This window comes from Hylobates moloch, unplaced genomic scaffold, assembly GCF_009828535.3.
Source record: "Hylobates moloch isolate HMO894 unplaced genomic scaffold, HMol_V3 SCAFFOLD_12, whole genome shotgun sequence".
Taxonomy (NCBI): Eukaryota; Metazoa; Chordata; class Mammalia; order Primates; family Hylobatidae; genus Hylobates; species Hylobates moloch.
Window position 1 is genome coordinate 102,321,341 of NW_026652287.1, and position 26,355 is coordinate 102,347,695.

Consider the following 26,355-nt stretch of genomic DNA (forward strand, 5'->3'; position numbering starts at 1 on the left):
GGCTCCCCAGGACGGAGAGGGTGAGGGCCAGGGGGTGGCTGGCAGAGGAGAGGGGCACCTGGCTGGATGGGCAGTCAGGAGGAAGGGACTGGCAGGAGGGAGGGAAGGGTGGTTTTGTGGGAGTGTGGGCTGTCAGCCCCAGGAGTTCAGGTCTGATGTGTTCAGGCCGTTGTTAAACAGCCAGCCCGGGAGGAAGGAGCAAACAGGGTGGCCAAGGGGGGACATAGGCGCTGGGGACGAAGGGTCCCGGTGGAACACCCCACATTTTCACCCTGCTCCCGCAGGGCTGGTTAAACTCGGGGTCCACTGCATCACGGGTCAGAAGGTCGCCATCAAGATCGTGAACCGGGAGAAGCTGTCGGAGTCTGTGCTGATGAAGGTGTGTGCGCCTGCTGCAGTGTGTCTGCGGGCAGGGGGGCCTCCAGGGCTGAGGGCAGGGAAAGGGCCGTGCTGACCTCTGTTCCCATGTCCCCATCCCTCTTGACCCTCAGGTGGAGCGGGAGATCGCCATCCTGAAGCTCATCGAACACCCACATGTCCTCAAGCTCCACGACGTCTACGAGAACAAGAAATATTTGTAGGTATTTATAGACACCCAGCCCTACCCCATCCTCCCTCTCCAGGTTACCAGGGTGGGACTTCTCCGGAAACAGGGCCTAGGGGAGCCTGGGGGACCTGCAGCTCTCCAGGCTGGACCGCTGAAGGCCCAGTCCTTTGCCCGTTGCACAGGGAAGCCCCCGACACACAGGGAACCCCACTGTTGTCACGCTGTGCTGGGCCTGAGGCTAAGGGCGACCGTCCTCCTACCGTGTCCCCAGCTCCAGCTCCTCACCCTGAGGCACTGCATGGAATGCCCTCTGCTAGACAAGCAGGGTGCCCTCGACCAGACCCAATTTCCTGTGGGCAGATGCCTCCTGTTTGTAAGGCAAGGGGCCTAGCAAAGGCCAAAGGATCTTCCCAAACCCCTACTCTGGAGCACTGGAGAGCCCCCCTCCTCCCCAGGCATAACTTCGGGTGCCGTGGCTGGACACCCCAACAATGGGCCGCCTTAGGAGTTCTGAGTCAGTATCTCAAAGTCAATTACCCGCCAGGAAGGATGGGGGTGGGGGGTCCAGCTGTCCAGACTCCAGAGAATGGGCCTCTTTGTCCAAACTCTGGTGACCCAAAGGACAGCTGGGCTGGGAAGCCGGAGAGGGGACAGCCCTCGTGCCCCCCCGGCACCCAGTCCCCAGGATGAACTGACATCAGGTCCGTCGATGCTAGCGCAGGTTCACCACACAGGAAGCTGTCTGCCCGGCGCTCATGGGACCTGCTCTCAGGCTTTCCCAGGTGTGGTGGTAGGGAGGCGCTATTGTCCGGACCGGCACATGGTCGCCCCCACTCCACTCTTGGCACAGGGAGGCAGGGCCATGGGAGTTTATGCTTCAGGTAGGAATCCCAGCCATCTAAGAGCTCATAGAAATTGAGCTTTTGGGGCCAGGCGCGGTGGCTCATGCCTGTAATCCCAACACTTGGGGAGGCCAAGATGGGCGGATTGCTTGAAGAGTTCGAGACCAGCCTGAGCCACATGGCAAAACCCTGTCTCTACAAAAAATGCAAAAATTAGCCGGGCATGGTGGTGTGCACATGTAGCCCCAATTACCTGGAGGGCTGAGGTAGGAGGATTGCCCGATCCTGGTAGGTCAAGGCTGGAGTGAGCCGTTTTTGTGCTGTTGCACTCCAGTAGAGTGGGACCCTGTCTCAAAAAAAAAAAAAAAAAAAAAAATTGAGCTTTTGTTTCCCAGAAGCTGATGGGAATTAGTTTTAACCTCCCAGAGCCTGATGGGATTTGGAGTCTAGAATCCAAATGGTTGATGGAGGCTGGGCATGGTGGCTCACACCTGTAATCCAGCACTTTGGGAGGCCAAGGCAGGTGAATCACGAGGTCAGGAGTTCAAGACCAACCTGGCCAAGATGGTGAAACCCCATCTTTACTAAAAATACAAAAAATTAGCCAGGCGTGGTGGCAGGCACCTGTAATCTCAGCTACTTGGGAGGCTGAGGCAGAGAATTGCTTGAACCTGGGAGGTGGAGGTTGCAGTAAGCTGAGATCACACCACTGCACTCTAGCCTGAGCGACAGAGTGAGACTCTGTCTCAAAAAAAAAAAAAAAAAACTATAAAACTTGGAAGTTTGAGGCCAGCCTGGCCAACATGGCAAAACCCCATCTCTACTAAAAATACAAAAATTAACTGAGTGTGGTGGTACACCTGTAGTCCTAGCTACTTGGGAGGCTGAGGTGGGAGAATTGCTTGAACCTGGGAGGCAGAGGCTGCAGTGAGCCAAGATCGTGCCACTGCATTCCAGCATGGGCGACAGAGCAACACTCTGTCTCAAAAAAAAAAAAAAGAAAACTCCAAACAACAACAACAAAAAAACAGTTGATGGAAACTGGAACTCCATGTCCCAGAGGCTTACGGGAAGTGGGTTTTTGGGTTTTTTTGTTGTTTTGTTTTTTTGAGACAGAGTTTTGCTCTTGTTGCCCAGGCTGGAGTGCAATGGCTCAATCTTGGCTCACCACAACCTCCACCTCCTGGGTTCAAGTGATTCTCCTGCGTCAGCCTCCCGAGTGGCTGGGATTACAGGCATGCACCACCACGCCCAGCTAATCTTGTATTTCTAGTAGAGACGGGGTTTTTCCATGTTGGTCAGGCTGGTCTCGAACTCCTGACCTCAAGTGATCCACCCACTTCGGCCTCCCAAAGTGCTGGGATTACAGGCATAAGCCACCGTGTCCGGCCAGAAATGGGGGTTTTTAACTTCTAGGCGCTGATGGGAGTTGTCGTCTGTTGCCTCACAGAAGCTGGCTTGGACTGGTGCAACCTTGCAATCGTTAATACCCGAAAATGAAATCAAATTTGAGTTTCCTCACTCCAGAGAGAATTAGAGGCTTGGCTTTCTAGGGGCTAATAGGAACAGGGGTATCTTCACTTCCCAGGGTCCTATAAGAATTGGGGTCTTTGTCCTTCAGATACTAATAGAATTGCCTTATCTCCTGAAACCATTACGAGTCAAAGTGTTGGTTCCCCTCTGAAGCTGACATGGGAGGCTCTGCTGCCCAGGGCTAATGGGACTTGAGTTTGGTTTCCTAGAGGCTGGTGGAAACTGGAGTCACTTCCTCCCAGGGAGTGATGGGAACTGGAGTCTCTTCCTCCCAGGAATTGATGGGAACTGGAGTCTCTTCCTCCCAGGGACCCATGGGAATTGGAGTCTCTTTCTCCCAAGAATCATGGGAATTGGAGTTCTCTGCCTCTCGGGGCCAATGGAAGTGGGAGACCAGGCCCTTTGGTCCTCCACATGCCCCTTCCAGCCCTCTGCCCCCTCTATATCCTTTAGGTACCTGGTTCTGGAGCACGTCTCGGGGGGTGAGCTATTCGACTACCTGGTAAAGAAGGGGAGACTGACGCCCAAGGAGGCCCGAAAGTTCTTCCGCCAGATTGTGTCTGCGCTGGACTTCTGCCACAGCTACTCCATCTGGTGAGTGGGTAGCTTGATGGGGAGGAGGGGCTGAGGGCTGCCCAGCAGACGGGCCCTTGGGGGCATGTGGAGGGCTGAGCAAAAGCCATGTGGTTGGCCCCCAAACCTTTATTCCATTGAGACATAACTCATAGACCAGAAAATTCCTCCTTTTAGAGTGTGTAATTCAGTGGTTTTTGATATATTTGCAGTGGCATACATCTGCCACTATGGAATTTTAGAACATTTTCTCACCCTACACCCATTAAGTAAGCATTCACTCCCCATTCCCCTCCTGCCCCCAGCCCCAGGCAACCTATTTTCTGTCTGTATGGATTTACCTATTCTAGACATTTTATATAAATGGAATCATATGATACATGGCCCTTTTTGTATTGTTTTGTTTTGTTTTTGAGATAGAGTTTTGCTCTTGTTGCCCAGCAGGAGTGCAATGGTGTGATCTTGGCTCACTGCAACCTCTGCCTCCCAGGTTCAATTGATTCTCCTGCCTCAGCCTCCCGAGTAGCTGGGATTACAGGTGCTCGCCACTACACCTGGCTAATTTTGTATTAGTAAAGTCGGGGCTTCACCATGTTGGCCAGGCTGGTCTCGAACTCCTGACCTCAGGTGATCTGCCCGCCTAGGCCTCCCAAAGTGCTAGGATTATAGGCGTGAGCCACCACTCCCGGCCTCTTTGCCCATATTTAATTCAGTTATTTTTTAAAATTTGATTTAGTCTTTTTATTATTGATTTGTAACAATTTTTTATTCTAGGAACAAGAGATTACTCTAGGAATAACTCCTAAAAGTTATTCTGTATGATGACAGCAAGAACGAGGGGGAAAATTTAACAAAGAAAAAAAAGGAATTGTTTATTCTAGATGCAAGTCTTTAATCAGTATACATTTTTAAATTATTTTCTCCAAGTCTGTGCCATGTTTTTACATTTTTATAACAGTCTTGTGAAAAGCAAAAGATTTTTCATTTTGGTAAATTCCAGTTTGTTGATTTTTTTATTTTACACCTCATGCTTTTTCTTTTTTTCTTTTCTTTTTTTTTTTTTTTTTTTTCTGAGATGGAGTCTTGCTCTGTTGCCCAGGCTGAAGTGCAGTGGCGCGATCTCCCCTCATTGCAAGCTCCGCCTCCTGGGTTCACACCATTCTCCTGCCTCAGCTTCCCGAGTAGCTGGGACTACAGGTGCCCTTTTGTATTTTTAGTAGAGATGGGGTTGCACCGTGTTAGCCAAGATGGTCTCGATCTCCTGACCTCGTAATCTGCCCGCCTCACCCTCCCAAAGTGCTGGGACTACAGGCGCCCGCCACCACGCCTGGCTAATTTTTTGTATTTTTAGTAGAGACGGGGTTTCAACATGTTGGCCAGGATGGTCCCGATCTCCTGACCTTGTGATCCACCCGCCTCGGCCTCCCAAAGTCCCAGCCTACACCTCATGCTTTTTCTGTCCTATTTAAGAAACCTTTGCCCAGCTCAAGGTCACTAAGGTCTTCTTGTATGTTTTCTAGAAGTTGTATCGTTTTAGCTCTTGCATTTAGGTCTAGGATCCATTTCAAGTTAATTTTTGTATATGGTGTGAAGTAAGGGTTGAGTGAGGGTTATTTATTTATTTATTTATTTTTAGTTTAGTTTAGTTATTGAGACGGGGTCTTGCTATGTTGCCCAGGCTTGTCTCAAACTCCTGGGCTCAAGGCGTGAGCCACTGTGCCTGGCCTATATGTCCACTTTTAAATTTTTTTTTTTTGGCTGGGCATGGTGGCACATGCCTGTAATCCCAGCACTTTGGGAGGCCGAGGCGGGCAGATCACCTGAGCTCAGGAGTTCGAGACCAGCCTGGGCAACAGCCTGAGACCCCCCCACCCCCATCTCTCCAAAAAATAAAAATAATTAGCTGGATGTGGTGGCGTGTGCCTGTGGTCCCAGCTACTTGGGAAGCTGTGGTAGGAGGATTGCTTGAGCCCAGGAGGTTGAGGCTGCAGTGAGGCAACAGAGTGAGACCCTGTCTCAAAAAAAAAAAAAAGTTATTTTTTTTTCATTGAATTAACTGTAGCCTCTAAATCAGATATTAAATGTGCAACATTTTTATAACTGTTAAGGTACAAAATGAATGCCTTCATCTTTTAGCCTCCTCCATTTGCACATCTCTCTCACTAAGATGTGTTTTAGAGATGGGGTGGGGATCACGGTAGAGGGACTCAGACTTGGGGTAAAGCTTATTGATAAAAAGGCCACCTACTTAAATTTTCAGTTTCTGTCTTTTTTTATTTTTTGAGATGGAGTCTCTCTTTCACCCAGGCCGGAGTGCAATGGCGTGATCTCAGCTCACTGCAACCTCCACCTCCCAGGTTCAAGCGATTCTCCTGTCTCAACCTCCCGAGTACCTGGGACTACAGACACCCGCCACCATGCCCAGCTAATTTTTTGTATTTTTAGTAGAGTCGGGGTTTCACCATGTTGGCCAGGCTGGTCTTGAATTCCTGACCTCAGGTGATCCACCCACCTCGGCCTCCTGAAGTCCTGGGATTAGAGGTGTGAGCCACCGCACCTGGCCCTGTTTAAATTTTCGACACCTTCCTGTTGACAAGATTGTCAAAACCCTGATATTGAAACCCTGGCCTCTAGGGGGAGATATTCAACATATTTAACAAGGATGACCCAGTTAATGGCCAGGCCAAATGGAAACTGCAGAATCCTACACTCCGTCTCTCCCCAGACATCAACCCTTAAACCTTGAGGAGTTTGGTTCAGGGGTGGGAAGGTCCCAAGACAGGGACCAAGGATTTTAAGAACCAGCTTTACCTTAAAATACCTCACTTTGTACACATTCAAATACTTACGGATAAACTAATGTGACGTCTGGGATCTTCTACAAACTAATTTGGGTTGGGGAGGAGTATGTAAGGGACAGAGATGAGATGAGATTGGCCCTAAACTGATCGTGGATGAAGCTGGGAGATGGGTAAGTGAGGCTTCCTCTTACTTTCTCTCCAGTTTTGAGCACGTTTGTGATTGTCTATTATAAAAAGTTTCCAGGCCGGGCGTGGTGGCTCACGCCTGTAATCCCAGCACTTTGGGAGGCCAAGGCAGGTGGATTACCTGAGGTCAAGAGTTCGAGACCAGCCTGGCCAACATGGTGAGACCGTGTTTCTACTAAAAATACAAAAATTAGCTGGGCGTGGTGACACACGCCTATAATCCCAGCTACTCGGGAGGCTGAGGCAGGAGAATTGCTTGAACCAGGGAGTCGGAGGTTGCAGTGAGCCAAGATCGTGCCACTGCACTGCAGCCTGGTCGACAGAGTGAGACTCTGTCTAAAAAAAAAAAAAAAAAAAAAAAAAAGTTTCCAAAGCCGGACATGGTGATGCACGCCTGTGGCTCCAGCCACTCAAGAGGCTGAGGCCAGAGGATCACTTGAGCTGGGGAGGTCAAGGCTGCAGTGCTATGATTGTGGTACTGCACTCCAGGCCAGGCAACAGAAGGGGACCCCATCGCTAAACATACAATTGATCTTAGCCAAAAGGCCGAGAAGCAATGCCCATCTCTAAAAATAAAAAATAAAATAGGCCGGGCGCGGGGGCTCACCCCTGTAATCCCAGCACTTTGGGAGGCCAAGGCAGGTGGATCACCTGAGGTCAGGAGTTCAAGACCAGCCTGGCCAACATGGTGAAACTCTGTCTCTACTAAAAATACAAAAATTAGGCCTGGCGTGGTGGCTCATGCCTGTAATCCCAGCACTTCTTGAACCCGGGAGGCGGAGGTTGTGGTGAGCCGAGATCACGCCATTGCATTCCAGACTAGGCAACAGAGCAAGACTTCGTCTCAAAAAAAATAAAAATACAAAAATTAGCTGGGTGTGGTGACATACGCCTGCAATCCCAGCTACTCAGGAGGCTGAAACAGGAGAATCACTTGAACCCAGGATGCAGAGGTTGCAGTGAGCCGAGATCATGCCACTGCACTCCAGCCTGGGTGATAGAATGAGACTCCATCTCAATAAATAAATAAATAAATAAGGCTGGGCGCTGTGGCTCACACCTGTAATCCCAGCACTTTGAGAGGCCAAGGCGGGTGGATCACGAGGTCAGGAGTTCGAGACCAGCCTGGCCAACATAATGAAACCCCGTCTCTACTAAAAATACAAAAATTAGCCAGGCGTGGTGGTGCGGCCTGTAGTCCCAGCTACTCGGGAGGCTGAGGCAGGAGAATCACTTGGGACCCAGGAGACAGAGGTTGCAGTGAGCTGAGATCATGCCACTGCACTCCAGCCTGGGAGACAGAGCGAGAGTCCATCTCAATAATAATAATAATAAATACATACATACATACATACAATAAAAAATTAAAAATTTTTAAAAAGACCAAAATTAATGAATGATAATAAATGGTCTCTCATCCCCTAAAAATCCAAAAAGTATGCAGAAGTGTTCCACTGTGAGAGCCAGTAAGTGGGGCCTGGGCCTCCCGGGAGGAGGGAAGAGGCCTGAGCCCCAACCGGCTGTCTCAGCCACAGAGACCTAAAGCCCGAGAACCTGCTTTTGGATGAGAAAAACAACATCCGCATTGCAGACTTCGGCATGGCGTCCCTGCAGGTGGGGGACAGCCTCCTGGAGACCAGCTGCGGGTGAGTGGGGACCGGGCTCCCGAGGCCCTGGGCAGGGGTTTAGAAGCCGGCTGGAGGCTCACATCAGCTCTCTCCCTCAGGTCCCCCCATTATGCGTGTCCAGAGGTGATTAAGGTGAGTGAGGGGCGGGTGGAGGGGAGAGGGGTGGAGGCAGCAGTGAGGAGCGATGAAGTCACAACTGGCCTTCCCTTCCAGGGGGAAAAGTATGATGGCCGCCGGGCAGACATGTGGAGCTGTGGGGTCATCCTCTTCGCCCTGCTCGTGGTAAGGCGCCCTCACCTCTCCTGTCATTTCTAGATCAATCCCACCTGGTGGGAGCATAGGATAGCACCTTCCATCCTCAGGTCATCTCCGGAATTTACTTATGAATTTTATTTATTTATTTATTTTGAGACAGAGTCTTGCCCTGTCGCCCAGGCTGGAGCGCAGTGGCGTGATCTCAGCTCACTGCAACCTCTGCCTCCCAGCTTCAAGCAATTCTCCTGCCTCAGCCTCCCGAGTAGCTGGGATTACAGGCACCCGCCACCACGTCTAGATAATTTTTGAATTTTTAGTAGAGACAGGGTTTCACCATATTGGCCAGGCTGGTCTCGAACTCCTGACCTCAAGTGATCCACCTGCCTCTGCCTCCCAAAGTGCTGGGATTACAGGTGTGAGCCACTGAATCTGGCCTATTTATTTATTTATTTTGAGACAGAGTCTTGCTCTGTCGCCGAGGCTGGAGTGCAGTGGTGCAGTCTTGGCTCACTGCAACCTACGCCTCCCGGGTTCAAGCTATTCTCCTGCCTCAGCTTCCCGAGTAGCTGGGACTACAGGTACCTGCCACCACACTTGGTAATTTTTGTATCTTTAGTGGAGATGGGGTTTCACCATGTTGGCTAGGTTGGTTTTGAGCTCCTGGCCTCAAGTGATCCACCCTCCTCAGCCTCCCAGAATGCTGGGATTACAAGCATGAGCCACCGTGCCCAGCAGCTGAATTTATTTTATTTTTATTTTTATTTATTTATTTATTTTTGAGACAGGGTCTCTCTCTGTTGCCCAGGCTGGAGTGCAGTGGCACCATTACAGCTCACTGCAGTCTCAGTCTCCCAGGCTCAAGCAGTCCTCCCACCTCAGCCTCCTGAGCGGCTAGGATTATAGGCTGTCGCCAACATGCCTAGCTAATTTTTGTATTTTTCACTGAGACAGGGTTTCGCCTTGTTTCCCTGATCGGTCTCAAACTCCTGGGCTCAAGTGATCTGCCTACCTCAGTCTTCCAAAGTGCTGGGATTGCATGCGTGAGGCCACCGAGCCTGGCCCATCTCTCAAATGGTTCACTGGTAATGGGAAATATATTACATTAACCAACAGACCAAGATCCTGGATTTCCCCCACTGTGCGGAGCTAACCTTTTCATTCACAGAACTGTGGGTTAAAAAGATAAAAGAACTATGGGATAGTCTCCAGGGAGAACCCCAGAAAGGAACAAGGCGTCCAGGAGCACCTGGAGGGCTTGATACAATGACTGTTTACCAGCTGATTCTAGGGCATTGCGATACTGTAATAACAAGTATAACCAGGCCAGGCGCGGAGGCTCACACCTGTAATCCCAGCACTTCAGGAGGCCGAGTGGGGGCAGATCACCTGGGGCCAGAAGTTTGAGACCAGCTTAGCCAACATGGTGAAACCCCATCTCTACTAGAAATACAAAAACTAGCCGGGCGTGGTGGCGCATACCTGTAGTCCCAGCTACTCAGGAGGCTGAGGCCGGGGAATCGCTTGAACCCGGGAGGTAGAGTTTGCAATGAGTCGAGATCGCGTCACTGCACTCCAGCCTGGGCGACAGAGTGAGACCCTGTCTAAAAATATATACATATAGCCAGATCGTAGGCTATCAGCCCTGTTCCCACCACAGGGCCTTTCTGCCTGGGACACTCTGCTACCTACTGGCCTTGTTGCTCACCTGGTTCATATCTAGACTTCTTCAAGCTCTCCGCTCAGTTGTCACATCTCCAGGAAGCTTCCCCTGCGCCCGCTCTTCCTCCCGACTCCTGTGAGGTCAGACCCCCCTGTGGTAGGCTCCCTTCTTCCTGGCAACGATCAGAGTTCTCGCTGTGCATTTTGTTGCCTAATTCGTTGAGTGGCATCTCCCTTCCTTTCTGTATCATCAGCTCCCTCAGGTCAGGGCTGATGTCCGGGGCGTTTGTCTTTGTGTGTTTTATTTCATTTTGCTGGCTTGCCTTTGCAAACCTAAAGTTGACACATGTAAGCCCCCAGTGAACACCTGTAGCGAGAATAAATCAGCGGTTGTCCGGGCGCCATGACTCATGCCAGTAATCTCAGCACTTTGGGAGGCCAAGGTGGGAGGATTGCTTGAGCCCAGGAGTTCAAGACCAGCCTGGGCAACATAGCAAGCAAGACCCCATCTCAAAAGAAAGTTAAAAAATTAGCCAGGCATGGCCGGGCGCGGTGGCACATGCCTGTGATCACAGCACTTTGGGAGGCCAAGGTGGGTGGATCACGAGGTCAGGAGATCAAGACCATCCTGGCTAACATGGTGAAACCCCGTCTCTACTAAAAATGCAAAAAAATTAGCCGGGCGTGGTAGCAGGCGCCTGTAGTCCCAGCTACTCGGGAGGCTGAGGCAGGAGAGTGGTGTGAACCCAGGAGGTGGAGCTTGCAGTGAGCCGAGATTGCGCCACTGCACTCCAGCCTGGGTGACAGAGCGAGACTCCATCTCACCAGCCTGGGTGACAGAGCGAGACTCTGTCTCAAAAAAAAAAAATTAGCCAGGCATGGTAGCACGTGCCTGTAGTCCCAGTTACTCAGGAGGCTGAGGTGGGAAGATTGCTTGAGCCCTGGAGGTCAAGGCTGTGGTGAGCCATGATCATGCCACCGATCTCCAGCCTGGATGACAGAGTGACACCTCGTCTCAAAAATAAATAAATAAATAAATTAATTAATTAATTAATTAATTAAGTAGAATAGAAAAAGAATACATACTTTTTTTGTTTGTTTGTTTGTTTGTTTTTGAGATGGATTCTTGCTCTGTCACACATGATGGAATGTAGTGGCACCATCTCGGCTCACTGCAACCTCCACCTCCTGGATTCAAGCAATTTTCCTGCCTCAGCCTCCCAAGTAGCAGGGACTACAGGCATGTGCCACCACACCTGGCTAGTTTTGTATTTTTAGTAGACATGCGGTTTCACCATTTTCGCCAGGCTGGTCTCGAACTCAAACTCAGGCGATCCGCCCGCCACTGCCTCCCAGAGTGCTGGGATTACAGGGGTGAGCCACCACGCCCGGCCATAAGCAGTTTTTTTTTATGCCAGGCACTGTTCCGACCATGTTATCTCACACAATTCCCTCAGCAGTCCCAGAGAGGGGAAGTGACTGGCCCACGGGCACGCAGCTGATAAGCCGCAGGCCTGGGGCCAGTCCTTGGTCTCTTAACCACCAGGCTACATAACGGATACTAAGGGCAATGAGGCCAGCTCCAAGCTGCCTTCCTGGGGCTCACCACTCCACAGGGAGAGCAGCCGAGGTGCTCTGGGGACCAGCTAAGAACGTTCAGAACTCAGCCCTTCTTCGCTTGGTGGCTAAAGGCCTGGTTCTGGAACCCATCCAGCTGAGTTCCCATCCCTGCTCCCTCTCCCTGAGCCAGCCAGTCACCTTCCCTCAGTGTCCTCATCTGCACCATGGGAATATACATCATATCTATCATTGTAAGGGTGTTGTTTTCATTTTTATTTTATTTATTGTTTCATTTTGAGACTTAGTTTCGCTCTTGTCGCCCAGGCTGGTGTGCAATGGTGCGATCTCGGCTCACTGCAACCTCCGCCTCCCAGGTTCGAGATTCTCCTGCCTCAGCCTCCTGAGTAGCTGGGACTACAGGCACCTGCCACCACGCCCGGCTAATTTTTTTGTATTTTTAGTAGAGACGGGGTTTCTCCATGTTGGCCAGGCTGGTCTCGAACTCCTGACCTCAGGTGATCCACCCACCTCAGCTTCCCAGAGTGGTGGGATTACAGGTGTGAGCCACTGCCCCCGGCCCACTGTGAGGGTTTACATTAAATGCTGCACGTGAAGCCCCTGGCACAATCCTTGATGATGATTAGTAGTAGTTTATTCTTTTTTGTTGTTTCTTCTTTTTTTTTTTTTTTAGTTTGTCTGAGCCAGGTGAGTGCAATGGTCGATTTTTCGGCAACTCCACCTCCTGGTTCAATTTTTTAGTAGAGTTGGGGTTTCACCATGTTGGCCAGGCTGGTCTTGAACTCCTGACCTCAAGTGATCTGCCCACCTCAGCCTTCCAAAGTGCTGGGATTACAGGCGTGAGCCACTGCACCTGGCCTAGTAGTTTATTCTTGTTCCAATAGTTCCTCATCATTTGCAGATTCCATATTTGCAAATTTGCCTACCTGTCAAAATGTATCTGTAACCCAAAATAGTCCTGGAGGTGCTTTCACAGCCATTGGCAGACATGCCTGGAGCAGGGGAGACCTGAGCCGCCCACCCAAGGTGCAGGTTCCCGGCTGAGGTCAAACTAAGTGACCCTGTTTCAGCTCTCATCCTGTAAACAATCCCGCTTTCACCACCTATTTTGTGTCATGTTTTTCGCATTTTTGTGTTGTTGGTGGCAATTTCGCTGTTTAAAATGGCCACGAAGCCAAGTGCTTCTGAAGTGCTGTCTGGTGTTCCTAAGCACGGGAGGCTGTGATGTCCCTTCTGGAGAAAGCCCCTCTGATGGGCATGCTTTGTTCAGGAATGACTTGTAGTGCTGCTGGCCATGAGTTCAGTGTCAATGACACAGAACATATGAAAGGTGTCTTTAGGCCAGGCGCGGTGGCTCACGCCTGTAATCCCAGCACTTTGGGAGGCTGAGGCGGGCAGATCACGAAGTCAGGAGTTTGAGACCAGCCTGGCCAACACAGTGAAACTCCGTCTCTACTAAAAATACAAAAATTAGCCGGGCGTGGTGGTGGGCACCTGTAATCCCAGCTACTCAGGAGGCTGAGGCAGGAGAATTGCTTGAACCCTGGAGGCGGAGGTTGCAGTGAGCTGAGGTTGTGCCACTGCACTCCGGGCTACAGTGCTAGACTCCATCTCAAAAAAAAAAAAGAAAAGTGTCTTTAAACAGAAACACATACAAACAAGGTTATGTAATGACTGGTTGACAAAAATGTGATGACAGGGTCAAAGGAACCTTACTAACTATACTTCCTCCAGTAGCTGTGACTTGTTCACTAGTTGAGAGTTTGTGACTTTTTAGAACAGAGCTCTCGAGAATAACAAGAATCAACTGTATTGTTGTTATAATTTTTTTTTGTTTGTTTGTTTGTTTTTGAGATGGAGACTTTCTTTGTCACCTAGGCTGAAGTGCAGTGATGTGATCTCGGCTCACTGCAGCCTCTGCCTCCTGGGTTCAAGTGATTCTCCTGCCTCAGCCACCCGAGTAGCTGGGATTACAGGCGCCCACCACTTTGCCCGGCTAATTTTTGTATTTTTAGTATAGATGGGGTTTCACCATGTTGACCAGGCTGGTGTCAAACTACTGATCTCAAGTGATCCTCCCCACCTTGGCCCTCCCAAAGTGCTAGGATTACAGGCGTCAGGCACCGTGCCCAGCCTGTTGTTATGATATTTAATCCATACCGTACCCTTCCTGGCAGGATCATTATGTCCGTTTCACAGAGGAGAGGAGACTGAGGCGCCGTGGTTGGGCATCAGGCAGCCAGAAGTCAAACCCAGGCTTCCGCACCCTAAGATCGGCATTCAGAGGTGCCTTCTCTGTATCTCCCCGTTCTCTGTCCACAGGCCTCAGATACCAGGGGCAACTGGGAGCTTGCAACACCCGGAAAAGCCCTCAAAGGCTCACACCGTCACCCCTCATGAGTCTTTGTCCATGGCGGGTCACCTTGGCTCCCCTCCAACCCTTGCCCTGGTGATTGGAAGCATTCCCTCCCGTCCCATATGATATGTTCACTTGTTTGTTACCTGTCCCTTCCGGAATGCAACTTCTCTGCTCATTCCACCACCTTTGCTGATGACTTGAGTGTCGAGTGTGTGTCAGGCAGTGTCCCAGGCCAACTCCAGGAGGGCAGGGATGTGATTTTGTTCCCTGCTTCATTGCCGGTGGCTACATCGGAATGCAGGATGTGGTGGGGTCTATGATCAATGCATCACAGCAGCCAGCGTGTAACAGTCCTGACTGTGGGCCCGGCACTGTCGTGTGCTAGGTCAGTTCATTCTGATGCAGTCTGTGAGGTGGGTGCTGTGACGACCCATTGCCATTTTCAGAGCAGTGACTTGCCTGAGGTCATGCAGGTATAAGCCCCAGAGCAAGGATTCAAAGCAAGGCAGGGGACCAGGCGCGGTGGCTCACACCTGTAATCCCAGCACTTTGGGAGGCTGAGGCGGGCGGATCACCTGAGGTCAGGAGTTCAAGACCAGCCTGGCCAGCGTGGTGAAACCCCATCTCTGCTAAAAATATAAAAATTAAGCTGAGTGTGGTGGCTCACAGCTGTAATCCCAGCACTTTGGGAGGCTGAGGCAGGTGGATCACTTGAGGTTGGGCATTTGAGACCAGCCTGGCCAACATGGTGAAACCCCGTCTCTATTAAAAATACAAAAATTAGCCAGGCATAGTGGCATATGCCTGTAATCCCAGCTACTCGGGAGGTTGAGGCAGGAGGATCGCTTGAACCTGGGAGAGGCAGAGGTTGCAGTCAGCCAAAATCACCTCATTGCACATCAGCCTGGGCGACAAGAGCGAAATTCCATCTCAAAAAAGAAAGAAAGAAAAGAAAAGATGTCAGCAGGGCCCTGCTTCCTCTGGACGCTCTAGGGAAGGATCCTTCCTTGCCTCTTCTAGCTTCTGGTGTCCTTGGTGTTCCTTCAGTTGCAGCTGTATCACTCCCATCTCTGCCTCCATCATCACATGACTGTTCTCTCTATGTCTGTGTCCTCCTCTCCTCTTATAAGGACACCAGTCGTTGATTTAGGGCTCAGCCTCATTCAGATCTCTGCTCCCATTGCACCTCCTGGGAGAAGCCTCACTCAGTCGCTTGTCATTGTATAGCTATTTGTTTGGAGCTGTGCAAGGGCAGAGGCCTGTTTTGTTCACTGCTGGATCCCTGACCCGTAACGGATGCTCACCTTTTGTTGAATGAGTGAATGAGAGACAACCCTTTCGGAAACTGCTGTGGGGGGAAAGCTGTCTAAAAGGAACAGCCTCCACGCTGCAATTCTAGCTTCGTAAGCGGGGCTCCAAGCTGCTCCTTGCCAAGTGCCTGCTCTGCCACGGACGAGCTAGGGGCCTTGGGCAAATTGCTGAGCCTCCCTGTGCCTCAGTTTCCCTGCCTGTAAGGTGGAGATCACCGTAGTTCCCCACCTCCAGTGCTTGTGGTGAAGGTGAAATGTGCTAATGAGGGGTCCTGGGTCCTGGTTATCTCTTGCGCAGGGGGCTCTGCCCTTTGATGATGACAACCTCCGCCAGCTGCTGGAGAAGGTGAAACGGGGCGTCTTCCACATGCCCCACTTCATTCCTCCAGACTGCCAGAGCCTCCTGAGGGGAATGATCGAAGTGGAGCCCGAAAAAAGGCTCAGTGTGAGTTGCGTGGCCGATGAAGACAAGAACCCCCTAGAAAAGTCATGGGGGTGGGTTTCCAGAACCTGCCCGTCAGTCCCCAGGGTGACTGGGATCGCCAGCTGAGCCGCAACCCAAGGTCCAGCACAGCTGCCGCTCCAAACTGGGGAGGGGGCTACGCAAGATTGGAGCGGGGAGCCCCGGGCAGCGGGAGGGCGCGGGAGTAAGGAGACGAACAGGATGCCACTGCGCATGCGGCAAAGTACTGCAGCCGGTCCGGGGTACACGGAGACCGCGCGTGCGCGGGGCGATGCACTCAGTCGCCACTAGAGGGAGATGTAACATGCCATCCTGCCCCCGGTGGGGTGGGCGGGGAGATGATCAGGGACCCCAAAACCACCCCATTCTTTCATTGCGCGCCTACATGTGCGTACGACCTCACTTCTGCTTCTCTACGACTCACCACCCTCACAGCTGGAGCAAATTCAGAAACATCCTTGGTACCTGTGAGTATGGGGTAACTGGACTCTTGGGTCCCTGGCGGAAGTAGGGGAGGGGCCGAAGCAGTAGTGGCGGCTGGGAGGGGTGGGATGCCAGGGTTCCTGAGAGGCAACGGGCTAGGGACTCGGACTTGTGGGTCCTGGGGGAAGAGAACACAGCTAGAGAAGGAGTGTAGGGGTCAGAGGCAGGAGGGGCTAAGCTAGGAGTCCAGGACTCCCGGGGTTGAGGGAAAAAGGGACTGGGGCCTGGACTCCTGGGTCTGAAGAAGGAGGGGCCAGAGGCCTGGACCCCTCTGTCTGAGGGAAAAGGGGCTGGGGATCTGGACTCCTGGGTCTGAGATGGGGGGCGAGGTCTGGGGGGTCTGGATTCCTGGGTATGAGAGAGAAGGGGCTGGGGCCTGCACTCTGGATTTCGGGGTCTGGAATCCTTGAGTCTAGAATGAAGAATGCTGAATCTCAGAAGCCCGGTTCCCAATAATGTTTCTCCACTTCCCCAGAGGCGGGAAACACGAGCCAGACCCGTGCCTGGAGCCAGCCCCAGGCCGCCGGGTAGCCATGCGGAGCCTGCCATCCAACGGAGAGCTGGACCCCGACGTCCTAGAGAGCATGGCATCACTGGGCTGCTTCAGGGACCGCGAGAGGCTGCATCGCGAGCTGCGCAGTGAGGAGTAAGACCCCAAGACCCCTGCACCCGTGTACCCACGTGGGGCGAGCTGCAGCAGCTCCCTGCGCACATGCAGAGCGCTGGGCGAGGCACCCTGGCCTCTCATGGGGCGTGGTTTGAAGCTTCCACCTGGGAGTGATGGAACCAGCGGAGAAAACGGCCCAGAATCACGCTGAGAAAGTATTAATAGATGCTGCAACATAGTACTTACATATACATAGTACTTACAAATAGTACGTGCCTGGATGTTAGGTGTTACAGTGTTATTATAATTGAGTGAAACATAGCTGAGATGTACCCTAAACCAGAGAAGCTGACCATACTGATACCTAGAAAAAATGGAACCATGGGCAGAAATACAGGGAGTGGAGGAGACCTCCTCTGAGCATTGATTTCAGACCTCAGCCGTCTGCTACCTCTTTCCACCTTTCATACCCCCTGCCTTAGGGAGAACCAAGAAAAGATGATATATTATCTGCTTTTGGATCGGAAGGAGCGGTATCCCAGCTGTGAAGACCAGGACCTGCCTCCCCGGAATGATGTTGGTGAGAAGGCAGGGCTAGGGGACCAGACACCTGGGTCTCGAGATGGAAAGAGGCTGGGCACCGGGACCCCAGATTCCCAAGGAAAGAAGGGGCTGCAGGCTCTGAGCTTCCAGCTTTAGACTGCTTGACTTGCTTTTTGACATTTATCAAAACCCCTCTCCACTCTAGGCCTATTTCCCCATCTGTGCAGTTTCCCAGGCAGATGTAAGTGTGCACAGCTGGGTGAAACCATCTCTTGATTGGGTTGAAACTCTTGTCCCTCAGACCCACCCCGGAAGCGTGTGGATTCCCCCATGCTGAGCCGTCACGGGAAGCGGCGGCCAGAGCGGAAGTCCATGGAAGTCCTGAGCATCACGGATGCCGGGGGTGGTGGCTCCCCTGTACCCACCCGACGGGCCTTGGAGATGGCCCAGCACAGCCAGAGGTGGGAGCCCCTGTCCCTCCAGGAGGATGCACAATCCCTGGGTCTAGGAGTTCAAGATTCTAACCCCAGCTCTACCTCAAATGTGCTGTGTCCTTGGGACAATTCACCTCCCCTCTCTGGGCCTCATTTCCTCACCTGGAAGGACTGTAGAAGTGAGGGAACATCTGTGGTTTTTGAAACCCTCCCATCTGATTTTTTTTTTTTTTTTTTAATCTATCCTGGAAACAGATCCCGTAGCGTCAGTGGAGCCTCCACGGGTCTGTCCTCCAGCCCTCTAAGCAGCCCAAGGGTAAGGCCAGGTCCCCAGTGGGATTTAAGAAGGAGAAAGGGGTGGAGACATGGAGCAAAGATTGAGTAGCAGAAACTACAATTCCTGTGCAGTCTTGAAACTTGCTTCTTTGTCCCTGGAGGGCCAAAGACCCAAGGACCCCAAAGTATTTTGGTCCATCGGCCATTTCTACCTCCTTAGGATTGCATGCCTGAAGAAATTTTACAAAAGTTAGTTGAGTGCCTGCTGTGTACTAGTCTCTGCACGGGCTGGGTTTTCAGCCCACAGCATGACAGAAAGTCTTTGCCATCCTTGCACTGGGGCCCGGGAAGGAGGATAGTTGGACTACAAGTTCCAGCATGCACCGGGCCAGCCTCCGTGTGTGTGTGGGCGGGGGCTCCTAGAGCCTCCTGGTAGTTGTAGTCCGCTCACTCATTCAGTCTCCTGTCCTCTGCAGAGTCCGGTCTTTTCGTTTTCACCGGAGCCGGGGGCTGGAGATGAGGCTCGAGGTGGGGGCTCCCCGACTTCCAAAACGCAGACGCTGCCTTCTCGGGGCCCCAGGGGTGGGGGCGCCGGGGAGCAGCCCCCGCCCCCCAGTGCCCGCTCCACACCCCTGCCCGGCCCCCCAGGCTCCCCGCGCTCCTCTGGCGGGACCCCCTTGCACTCGCCTCTGCACACGCCCCGGGCCAGTCCCACTGGGACCCCGGGGACAACACCACCCCCCAGCCCCGGCGGTGGCGTCGGGGGAGCCGCCTGGAGGAGTCGTCTCAACTCCATCCGCAACAGCTTCCTGGGCTCCCCTCGCTTTCACCGGCGCAAGATGCAGGGTATGGGGGCATGAACTGCTGAGTCCTAATGTGGGGAGAGGGCTAGGGGCTAAAATTCTGGTCCCAGGGATGTCCCTCTGGCGTGTCTAGAGAGGAAGGGGACTGGGGGCCTGGATTCCCACGTTCTAGAGAAGAGGGGGTTTGGAGCAGTGGTGCACCTGTTGGGGAGAGAGGTGGGGCCTCTAGCTCTGGAGGAGGACCCCGATTGAAGGGCATGCCCCTTTGGGGTTCTGGATCACCTCCCATTGGCCCGTGGTTTGTGAGCCCCGCCCAGGAGGGATGGCTTGGCTGAAGCTGCAACCCAAGGCTCTGGAACCCTCAGAGGGGGCGAGTGCAGGCCTGTGTGCTGGCAACTGGGAGGATGGACAGGGGTTGACCACGTTCTCTGCCTTCCCTCTACCAGTCCCTACCGCTGAGGAGATGTCCAGCTTGACGCCAGAGTCCTCCCCGGAGTGAGTCTAACAGGGAAGGAAAGAGTGGGGATGCAGAGGATTCATGCCCTTGGCACCTCCCTAACCCTCCTCCAACCACCCCCTCCCACTCAGGCTGGCAAAACGCTCCTGGTTCGGGAACTTCATCTCCTTGGACAAAGAAGAACAAATATTTCTCGTGCTAAAGGACAAACCTCTCAGCAGCATCAAAGCAGACATCGTCCATGCCTTTCTGTCGGTGAGGTGCCTGGGTCCCCATCAATCCTGGCCCTCACAGAACTACAAGTCCCAGCAGCCCCTGGGGCTAACCACCTTAGCATAGGCCTGGCTTCCTCCTGGGGCTCATGGGATTTGTAGTTTTATGGCCAGAGTTGGTTAGAAGTCCATAGGCAGGAAAGATTTATCGTGGCCAGAGGCCTGGAACTGGGGAGATAGGATCCTGATTTGCAGTGTCCTCAAGGATTGGTGAGTTCCCATTCCCCTACTGCGAGGTTTGAAACTAGCTGAAGAAACTTCCCAGGCAATTTTAAGACTGCCCCATTGCTGGTCTGTGGTTTTATGCGTAGGGGCCGATGGGACTTAGAGTTTCTGTGACAGATATGGCTATGGGAAGCATTTGTAAAGGGAGCAAGCAGTGTTGCAGGTGGTCTTGGAGTCTGAGGCTGTCACCTAGCTGTCAGAGTCCTCATGACGTTAGGACTGGATTGTCCAACCATTCCTCCCTTACTCGCTGATAGGATAGAGAAAGCTACAAGTCCTTGCAGGCAGTGGGGCCTCCCAATGCATTTCCTGTCCTTTCCCTCCAGTGGCTCATGGGACTTGTAGTTCCTTGGCCAGAGCTGGTTGTGGGGCTGGGTATCCGTTCCCTGGGCTCACCCCTTCCTGTGTTCCTACCTCGCTCAGATCCCCAGCCTGAGTCACAGTGTGCTGTCACAGACCAGCTTCAGGGCCGAGTACAAGGCCAGTGGCGGCCCCTCCGTCTTCCAAAAGCCCGTCCGCTTCCAGGTGGACATCAGCTCCTCTGAGGGTCCAGAGCCCTCCCCGCGACGGGACGGCAGCGGAGGTGGCGGCATCTACTCCGTCACCTTCACTCTCATCTCGGGTGAGTCTCTTGGCTAGGCTGCCTGCAGCCCAGTGCTGGGACTGTTCACGACAGCTGAGATAGTTTAGGGGCCGAGGAGTGCAGCAGCAGGAGGAGGAAATGGTGTTCAGCTGGTGCCGACTCTCTGTGCTCCTCCTCCCCACACAGACCCCCCCACAACCCCATCCTCTCTTTCCCCACTCTCATCAGCATTTCCCTGGCATTTACAGTGTAAATAATGAATGCATTATCTCCTTGAAGCTTCCAAGCAGCCTACTGAGGTGATAGTAATCACCCGTTTTATAGAAAACTGAGTCATAGGGAGGTCAGTGGTCTTGGCCAGAGTCACACAATCACTGTGGCAGAGCTGCAGCCCAACCCAGGCCTCCCAACTTCAAAGGGGAGAGCCCAGGTCTTCCTATTACTTGAAGATGGTAGAGCCAAAGGGTGAAGACACAGCACACTGATGTCTAATATCAGTCTGCCCAGAGCAGACATCACCAATTGATGGCAGTGCTATTACTGCTAAGCTCAGTGGCAGCCTCAGGAACTTTAACTCCAGGCAGCCATGACCAATCGAGACTTGGCACAGGAAAGGAAAACCACTAAAATGCCTTGCTTCCAGTTCTACTTTCTGCTTGGTTCCTCAGTCCTGATAGTGAGCGTTTGGATAGGGAGGGATATCTCCCATCTCTTTGTTACCAATATTAATATGTCACAGGTGGGAGAGGGGCTTGCCCCAAGGATTTCTAAACCAAACGGCTATGGAACTGTGGGTGTTCCATCACCAAAACCAATTATGACTCTTTATTTTCCTGTCCCCCTTAAAGACTAACATGCAGGCTGGGCGCAGTGGCTCACGCCTGTAATCCCAGCATTTTGGGAGGCTGAGGCGAGCAGGTCAGAAGTTCAAGACCAGCCTGGCCAACATGGTGAAACCCATCTCTACTAAAAATACCAAAATAAGCCTGGTGTGGTGGTGGGCTCCTGTAATCCCAGCTACTCAGGAGGCTGAGGCAGGAGAATCGCTTGAACTCGGGAGGCAGAGGTTGCAGTGAGCCAAGATTGTGCCACTGCACTCCAGCCTGAGCGACAGAGCAAGACTCTGTCTCAAAAAAAAAAAAAAAAAGGCTAATGTGCGGACCTTTCTCAATTTTAAGACTTTTTCTGAGGCCAGGCATGATGGCTCACTCCTGTAATCCCAGCACTTTGGGAAGCCAAGGTGGGAGGATTGCTTGAGCCCAGGAGTTTGAGACCAGCCTGGGAAACATAATGGGACCTCATCTCTACAAGACGAACAAAAATATATATATATACACACACAAAAATAGCCAGGCATGGTGGCACGCACCTGTAGTCCCAGCTACTCCAGAGTCTGACGTGGGAGGATCACCTGATTCCGGGAGGTTGAGGCTGCAGTGAGCTGTGATCGCGCCACTGCACTCCAGCCTGAGTAACAGAATGAGAACCTTGTCTCAAAAAAAAAAAAAGAAAAAAGAAAAAGAAAGGCTTTCTCCGATTTATTTTTCTTTTCGTTGTTGTTTGTTTTTTTTTGAGACAGAGTCTTGCTCTGTCGTCCAGGCTGGAGTGCAGTGGCGCGATCTGGGCTCACTGCAAACTCTGCCTCCTGGATTCGGGGTTTTGCCATGCTGGTCTCGAACTCCTGAGCAACCTCAAGTGATCTGCCCACATCGGCCTTCCAGAGTGTTGGGATGACAGGCATGAGCCACCGTACCTGGCTCCAACTTATTTTTCTTACATTTCTGCTCCTTCATGGCCTCCGCTAGAAACTAACAACAAGCGATAGTATCTATTTGAATAGAAACCAACACCTGTTATTTGAAGTTGAAGGTGTGTGAGTTTGACCGTGATCCTTAAATAGCAGCAGAGATCCATTTGCACACTGTGGATTGATGTGGCCCCAGCGGAGCAGGAGAGACGGAGACACGGCAGCGGGGGGTGGGTTGTGTGCTTGGTGGAGAGACTGGGTTCTGCAGGCTGGGACGGCTTTCCCGGTCCTGGACCCCCAGTCAGTGTTTTTCTGCCCGCCTGTCCCTCCAGGTCCCAGCCGTCGGTTCAAGCGAGTGGTGGAGACCATCCAGGCACAGCTCCTGAGTACTCATGACCAGCCCTCCGTGCAGGCCCTGGCAGGTGGCTGGGGGGGGCTGTGGGTGTTGGGGGTGGTGGGTGGCGGGCAGAGGTCCAGCATGAGCAGGTGCTCTGGGGTTTGGTTTGCAGAGGAGGCCCAGCTGGCGGGCTCCTTCACCACTGTCGTGGCTGAGGTCTCATCTGAGTTGTGGGCAGGTTCCCCGAGAGGCTGGGGCCTGAGGAGGGTCTCCCTAGCAACCTGAGGACTGGCTCCCAGGGGTCCCTAAGAAGACGACAGACTGTGTTGGGGGTTGTGGAACATCCTGCCAACAGAGGTTCTGGACCTCTGTCCAGGAGGAGGGCAACCCACCGTCCTGGTTTGCTTGGGACTGAAGGGTGTCTCTGGGAGGCAGGGCTTTGAGTCTAAGCCCAGGACAAATTGGCCACCATCTTTGCAGATCTCAGAAGCCACCTCACCCTGGGGCTAGGGCCTAGTGGTCCCTAGCAACAAGAATTCTGAGTTCATGGGAATGTGCAAGATCTTGCTCTGGGGAATCCGGCCTTCCCGGGCTCCCAGTCCTGGTCATCAAAGGCTCAAATTCTCTAGCAGTCGGGACAGCAGAGGGCTTGTTGCAAAGGTGTCTTAGTTCGTTCAGGCTACTACAAGAAAATACCATACACTGGGCAACTTACAAATAACAGAAATTTATTGCTGACAATTCTGGAGGCTGAGATGTCCAAGATCAAGCTGCCAGCAGTGTTGCTGCCTGGTGAGAGCTGCTTCCTGGGTCACAGCACGTTGGTGCTGTGTCTTCACATGGCAGAAGGGGCAAGGGAAGTCTCTGGGACCTCTTTCCTAAGGACACTAATCCCATTCATGAAGGCCCCACCCTCATGACCTCATCACCTCCCAACATGACCTCCTAATACCGTCACCTTGGGATTGGGTTTCGGCACATGAATTTGGGAGGATGCAGTGTTCAGTAGAGAGCATAAGGGGCACTCGCCCAAGCAACCAGAGGTAGCCAGAATTCTCAAGGGAAGAGAGCGCCTGCCCTGGAAATCAGCCCTCATTCCTGAGACACGGGGTCACGGGGGACGCAGTGAAACAGGGTACTGGGCCCCATTGCGGGGCACGTGGACAGCCGTCTGCTCTGAGGAGAGTTGGGCAGCATCAGCCTCACAGGACCCCTGCCCCTTCCTGGACCCCTGGACCCCTGTTGAAAGGAAACAGGGCCCAGCGTTGAGGCCAGGAGCCAGGGCAGCTTTGGCCATGTCACCAGAAACTCCGAGTCCCTGGGTCAGGTCGTGTGCTCTGGAGCTGTGGTTCTCAACGAGGGGAGCTGGTTTCACCCCTGTTTGTTTCCTATGGCCGCCGTCAACAAATGACACAGCCTTGGTGGCTGAAACAACACAAGTGATATTGTACAGTCCTGGAGGTCAGAAGTCCAACATGGTCTCTGCGGGCTAACACAGGGTGCCTGGAGGGCTGCGCTCCCGCCTGGAGGCTCGGGCAGAGTCTGTTTCCTTGTGTGTTCCAGTTCCTAGGCGCTCTGGTTAAGGCCCCTTCCTCCATCTTCAAAGCCAGGGACGCCATATATCCCTCTGACTGACCTTAGCTGGGAAAAGGTGACTCAGTGGGACCCGCACAGATACTCCAAGATAATCCCCCACCTCATGGTCCCTCACCTTCCCCACAGCACAGGATCTCTTCTGCTCCATCAAGAAACATAATCACAAGTTCTCGGTATTTGCACGTGGACCTCTTTGGAGGGGGCCGTTATTCAGCCTAGCACAACCCCCTAGGGACATTTAGCAACGTCTGGAGACATTTTTCCTCCTCTCAACTGGGGAAAGCAGGGGGATGCCAATGGCCTCTTGTAGGTAGAGGCCAGGGACGCTGCAAAACATCTTACAATTCACAGAACAGCCCCCCACGACAGCTGGGTCCCAAATGGCAGTGGTGCTGAGGTGCAGAAACCCTCTTTTCTCATGGTTGCTAGGGGCAACCGGAAAGCAAATTAGGTCCACTGGACCCCGTTGCCAAGGAAAGCTGGCCTCAGCAACCAGGGGTCTCCAAAGGGGCACACCCTTGAAGATGTAGGACTAACAGGCACCCCGGGGGCTCAGCCACCTGTCTCATAAAGGAGAATGGGGGGGGGGGGGGGGGCAGGACTCCGAGTCACCGTGGTTGCTATGACAAGCCCCCCAGTTTTTTTTTTTTTTTGAGACAGAGTCTCGCTCTGTCGCCCAGGCTGGAGTGCAGTGGTGCAATCTCAGCTCACTGCAACTTCCACCTCCCAGGTTTCAAGCGATTCTCCCGCCTCAGCCTCTCGAGTAGCTGGGATTACAGGCGCCTGCCACCACACCCGGCTAATTTTTGTATTTTTAGTAGAGATGAGGTTTCACCATGTTGGCCAGGCTGGTCTCAAACTCCTGACCTCAAGTCATCTGCCTGCCTCGGCCTCCCAAAGTGCTGGGATTACAGGCATGAGCCACTGCGCCCGGCCCCCTCAGTTCCTCTTAAAAGAAAAACGAGGTCTCCGCCAGGGGACCTCAGGTAACATCCTAGGCCCCATGGAAATTGCTGGAGACCACCCAGCAACCAGTGTTTCCACCGCAGTCCCCAAGAGGAGGTGGCCTCAGGACCCAGTGATCACTCAGAGAGTGATCTGAGTCAGGCTGGCCCAGCATGAGGGGCCTGAGACACCCCTCTCCACCAGCAGGCTCCCTTGAGCCCAGTTCCATGGAACATTTCTCCCTAACAACCAGGGTGGGAGAGGGTCGGGGGCCTCTTGCTGTGAACGCTGAGCACTGTCCTGGCAGGCTGTTTCTTAGCAAACAGTATCATAACCAGAATCTGAGAGTCTCTTAAAGTCAGGCCTGGCCCAGGTTCCCCTTGGACTAACCTGGCCCCAGGGTTGCAGGGGGCATGGGGTGCAGCCCCCGTCCTAGGGGAGCCAGGCCTTGTCACTTGGGGTGTATCCTCCAAGTAACCAATTCAAGGCCAGGTGGTGGACGGACTGGGCCTTATCAGGGCTCGGAGCTGGAGCCTCGGGGTTACGGAGACCGACTGATAAGGAGACTCTGCCCCCATCCCCTGGTAATGGGAACCCCAACCCCGGGCTGTGGAACCCATGAGAAACCTCTTCCTCCCTTGCAGATGAGAAGAACGGGGCCCAGACCCGGCCTGCTGGTGCCTCACCCCGAAGCCTGCAACCCCCGCCCGGCCGCCCAGACCCAGAGCTCAGCAGCTCTCCCCGCCGAGGCCCCCCCAAGGACAAGAAGCTCCTGGCCACCAACGGGACCCCTCTGCCCTGACCCCAGGGGGCCGGGGAGGGAGGGGACCCCCCCTCCACCCCCCTTCCCTGCCCCCCAACTGTGAATCTGTAAATAAGGCCCAAGGAACATGTCGGGAGGGGGGTGGACACAAAAACCGGCCTTGCCCTGCAGGGATGGGGCTCCGCGGGCCGTGCCCAACTGGGGGTGGTTCTAGGGGAACAGGGGGCGGGGGAGCTGTTTCTATTTTATTTATTAATTTATTATTTTATTTATTGATCAATCTCTCTGCGGGGTGGGGTGGGGGAGGGACGGGAGCTGGTTGGGGTGGCTTAGCAGATCCGGACAGGGCCCTCTGTCCCTGTGTCGTCCCCAACCCCCTCTTCCCGGGCCCCTCCTCCCCTGGTCCTCCCCCCACGACCTTCTGTACGGATTTGCTCTCCGGAAGGAATTCTGGTTTCGCGTGATCCTGCCTGCGTCCGTGTCTCTGATTCCGCCGGCGGCAAAAAAAAAAAAAAAAAAAAAGATAATAATAATAATAAATAGCCTTGAT

The 26,355-nt window shown here is 53.1% G+C and overlaps 1 protein-coding gene across 1 annotated transcript; it reads left to right on the plus strand.

Annotated features, from left to right (window-relative positions):
• Positions 1-281: 281 nt before the first annotated feature.
• BRSK1 (BR serine/threonine kinase 1) lies at positions 282-26,269 on the plus strand. The gene is made up of 18 exons (XM_032171191.2): positions 282-379; positions 492-581; positions 3,376-3,516; positions 8,012-8,128; positions 8,209-8,242; positions 8,324-8,392; positions 15,570-15,716; positions 16,170-16,201; positions 16,693-16,863; positions 17,307-17,404; positions 17,669-17,828; positions 18,057-18,117; positions 18,554-18,923; positions 19,327-19,375; positions 19,469-19,592; positions 20,258-20,456; positions 22,497-22,586; positions 25,687-26,269. The coding sequence occupies exons 2-18, from the start codon at positions 535-537 to the stop codon at positions 25,842-25,844; spliced, it is 2,067 nt and encodes a 688-aa protein (XP_032027082.1). The 5' UTR covers positions 282-379; positions 492-534; the 3' UTR covers positions 25,845-26,269.
• The last annotated feature ends 86 nt before the right edge of the window (positions 26,270-26,355 follow it).